This window comes from Dasypus novemcinctus, chromosome 5 (genome assembly GCF_030445035.2).
Source record: "Dasypus novemcinctus isolate mDasNov1 chromosome 5, mDasNov1.1.hap2, whole genome shotgun sequence".
Lineage (NCBI taxonomy): Eukaryota > Metazoa > Chordata > Mammalia > Cingulata > Dasypodidae > Dasypus > Dasypus novemcinctus.
Window position 1 is genome coordinate 108493263 of NC_080677.1, and position 4473 is coordinate 108497735.

Below are 4473 nucleotides of genomic sequence, written 5' to 3' on the forward strand. Positions count from 1 at the left end.
GCAAATCACGCTTTAAGGTCACTAGAGTCCCAGTTCCAGACGATCTAAATAATCAGCCAGGTTTGAGATAGAAACCTCAACGGTTGCCAGGCTGGGAACAGCACAATATCACCAATATACTGGACTTTGCAAACAAATGGCCACACCAATCAAGACTGGATTTTGGGTATTACCCCAAGATTTTTGATTGGGATACTTTCCTACAGGGCCCAAGAGTCAGGTAAATCAGTTTCTAGGCTCCTGGGGAGATTTGCACAACCCTTAGCAAAAGGATCATAAGAGAAACAATGAATGAGTCAGAGTTTCAGAACATAATCGCCCAGCAGGTTATTAAGTGCATTGGTGCAAAACACTCACTCTGCATAACTTGGAAGTCAGCTCTCCTACCAACCCATCACAAAAGAAATATCCATGAGTCCAAACAACAACCAGAGACAGTGTCTCCAAAGAACCTAGCAAGGTAGTGGAAGGCAGCAGCCAAATTATACATCCTCTTCTTGCCCCACCCCCACCCTGCCTACTTTAGCACTATATAGGTTCCCTGCCAGGCTGTAAATCCTGGTGGCATAATTACCCACAGGAGACATCCAAAAATGGGCTGAAACAGGAGATTGTAACGAAACTGGCTATAAGCCTCCACACCAAAGAAATCATCAAGGGGCACTGAGGGACAAGAAGTACATTCCTTCAGACCTTTTCTTTCCACTTCCTCTCCACCATCTTTCATTTTCATTCCCCAGACCTTTCACACAATTTTAGTCATTTAGTAATGGATTGGGGATTTTTCCCTTAATTCTTTTGTTAAATATATATGTTACTCGAAAATTGTTGGTTCCACTTCAGCCTACTGATGTGAATTCAATCGAGAAAGGCCACAAAATATCTCACAACACACATGCATACACAAAAGGAAATCTGAACGTTTTAACTTACTGTGTTATACCAGAAAACAACAAACATAAAACAAAGATAACCTCTGGTTTTTAAATCCAGAAACTGCTATCCTCCTATCTCACAGATCTATGATTTTAAAGCGCCTCTGCTTTCTTTTGTCAGAAAGAAGGAAGGTGGGGAAAGAACAGAAAGGCTATGCATCTTTGCCTTTCTTCATCTTCTACTAAAAATAAGCTATGGAATAAGCCACTTAGGAATAAAAGGAGGAGAAAAAAAAAAGACACCCTGCTGTTCTTTGTCTGTTTTCCTTTCCCTCTCCACCCCCCACCCCCACCCCCCACACACACACACCCGGACTCCTAAATGCGGTAATCATTCTACATGCCACAACTACTAAATGAACAAAAGGCACTGTATTGAAAAGGCATCAGGTCAAGTTAGGCCTCACCTTTTATCCTCAATCTTTTAAAAATATATATGTACATAATTTGAGAATGTGACATTGATCAAGAACAGCTGGAATTCTCTCTCCCACTCCTACCCCAATTAAACACTAAATAGAAATTTGTATTAGCTGTGACAGTAACTCTCAATTCAAGATAAAAATAACTCAGATTCTGCCACCATGTCATTTCCTTGTCTCTGAAAATAAAACCTGAAACTGCTTTGTGTAAATGAATGTACACATAGCCACAGTTACAAGTTTTCCTGTACCCTTATGAAAAGTGAACATTTTTTATATCACTCACATTTACAAAACTCAATCACAGCCACAAACAGCTCATAAAGACTTTATTAAACAGTGCTTAAACACATGTTTTATGTAATATATACTTTATTTCTTGCTCCTCTCATCCTCCCAAATTCTAAACTCCAAATCCTAAACTTAAAAGTATATCTACTGTTCCTAATTTCTACCCAAGTTTTCCTGAGCAAGGAGAAAAACACCTTATTCCTGAAAAGATTATGAAAAAAAAAATCTCTTGCCCAGGCAACTTCCCTCCCATCCCCCACTTTCAAATCAAATGCAAGAACTACTTTAAAACTTCAGCGAATTTCATAACTGAATATTTGACAATCACCCATCTATGAAGAGGTGAAACATCCGATCAAAAACAGAAGCATATAAAAGAAAGAAAAGGATTTCCCCTGAATAATCTGACCAAACAACTTAAGTTACATAAACAAAACCCTGCAACAGGGGAAAATGGTGGAGAATGGGGGTGAGGGAGAAAAGAGAAGCAGGAGACAGGACTTTTTAACTGCGTTTCACGCAACACCTCCGATTACCTCCCATTACATCCCCCCCACTTCTCCACCCCCCTCACCCCCCTTCACCCCCCCCCCTCGGGATTAGTTGTTCAGGACACTGGGCTCATTTCCTCTCTCTCCCCCCCCCCCCACCCTCTAAATAACCCTTCAAAAAAATTCCTCCATTTGTCAGAGGAACTTTCGCGAATTTCTCAAGCTGGTCATGAAATAATCAGTCTCAACTCCAACCAAAACCACTGCCTGAAGGACGCTTATCAGTTTACAGCATTCCAGTGCTACCCCCCAGAGTATAAAAAGTTGGGGCCGGGAAATACCAAATAAATGGTGTCACTCGGCAATCTCTGGGCAATTATTCCCCTAGAACTTAGATCTCGTAGATGGGGTTTGCTTAAGTGCATAGCACAGGGCTATTTTGTCAAGGAGCTTCTCTTTCTCTCCCTCCCCCCAGCTGTCATATCACAATATGGAGGGTGGCTTGCTGGAGGGCCGGGAGGTCCAGATCACACACAACTATGGGTGGGATAGGCTTTGTCAGCGGAAAGGAAAACAGTTCTCCTAGGAACCAAAAAGATAATTGGGGTCTCTGGCTTAAATCACACAGCGTTCTTTATTAAAAGAGAGGGCACGGAGCAGACTCTCTTCCTAATATAGAAAAGAATTAGGGATAAAGGAGGTCACCTGAGTTACCCCAGTTCAAGGAGCACTGCGAGTGGAGAGAATGGGGGAATCTCAAGAAAGAAAAGCTTCACTCTCGGGAATTTCTTCGCTGAGTACCTAAATCCAGAGAGAGAAAACAGAGAGGGACCCTGAAGGTGGGCTCGGTGGTGGGGAATTGATTGAGGCGGCTGATCCTGCAAAAAAAAAAAAAAAGGGGGGGGGGCCGTCTTGGGAATCTAAACGTCGTAGAGGAAAGTCATGGGCACTGGGGGGTGCAAGAAGAGCCAGGAACAACGCATATTTCGAGGTACTGCAGATAAAGGGGGAGCTGGAAAGGCCCTTGGCTCCAGAGAGGCCGCCGTAAGTGCTGGGGGGTGGGGGGGCAGGAGGGAGGAAGTCTCGGACAGTGGCCTGGAGTATCCCAGGGTCCCTGCTTAAGGTTCGGGGGTGCCCTGAGCATCCCCACACCGCCCCTTCACACAGCTCGAATTTCCCCTCCATGAAGGATACAGCTTGACCACGTCCGTGTCCATCCGCCTCTTGCCCGGACTGGGGGATGACATGGTGTCGCCGCTGCCTCCCCGTCGCCTGCGCCGCCGCCTCTCTTCCCTGCTCGGCCCGTCTGTCACGGGCCTCGGGCCCCGACTGTGAGAAGCCCGCGGCCGCGCCGACTCCTCGGTAGAGGTGGCAACACCCCCGCGGTCCTGTCCGGTCCCGTCCGCCGCCGCCGCCGCCCCCCCGCACGGGGGAACACCGGGCACTGTCCGTCCGGGTGGGGGTGGGGACCCCGCGTCGCCCGGCTCCGGCTGCCCCTCTCCGGCAGTAGGTTCCGCCGCGGCCCGGCCCTGGCGCTACGCTGCGCCGCGCGACGGTCTCTCCTGCCTGCTCTAGCTCGCTCGCCTCTTCGCCCGCTCACCCTCACGCCGGCTCCCAAGCTGCCTCCACGACAAGCGGACGACTCCAGCTCAATCGGCCTCTCTACCCCTGCCTCGCTCTGAACGCCGTGACGTCACCTCTGTGACGTCACCTGTAGGGCGGGCCTAGTTGGCCGAAGAGGTGGGGCGCCGCCGCGGCGGCGTGAACTTTCCCGGGGGGTTCTGGGAGATGTAGTCCCTTTTTCTCCTGCCTTCTCATGGTCCTCCCCCCCTCAACTTCTCCACACACCTAATTACACAACTGCCAGTGTCGTGATCATCATCATAAAACGATAATAGTAAATAATGGCAACACTATCACATTTATACGTTTTAGGGTAATGAACCTCTTCTGGCTGTTTATTTGATTTGGAGGAGGCCAAGGCGGCAATTAATCAGACACGCCTGCACCCTGATCTCTCCTTTAATGGAGAGAATGTTTGCAGCGATTATAGACTATAGCGAGGCCTCTTCAGGGCTTGTAAATCAGGGTTCCTTACCCTCCACATGTAGTGTCACTGTTTCGAGGATTAGAGTGGAAGTGTCAAGATAACAAAGTCATAGTTTTGAAATAGTCTGAAATAATTTCAAAGAAAATGACTGATAGAAGCAGAAACTCCCCACATATAAAAGAAAATGACTGATAGAAGCAGAAACTCCCCAAATATGCTGTAGTTCAGGGCAGAAATTGTTCTGCTCCCCAAACTCCTACACCAAATTTATATGCTCCTTCATT

At 47.3% G+C, this 4473-nt stretch overlaps 1 protein-coding gene across 2 annotated transcripts in view; it reads right to left on the reverse strand.

The window, feature by feature from the left end:
* The window catches only part of UBE2H (ubiquitin conjugating enzyme E2 H), a 114106-nt gene extending 110269 nt beyond the window's left edge, over window positions 1–3837 (reverse strand). For both annotated transcript variants that reach the window (XM_023590159.3, XM_004463241.4), the window contains exon 1: window positions 3334–3837. In XM_023590159.3, the coding sequence (XP_023445927.1) occupies window positions 3334–3386 (53 nt within the window). In that variant the 5' untranslated portion in view covers window positions 3387–3837. The remainder of the gene's footprint in view (window positions 1–3333) is intronic.
* Between the last annotated feature and the right edge of the window lie 636 nt (window positions 3838–4473).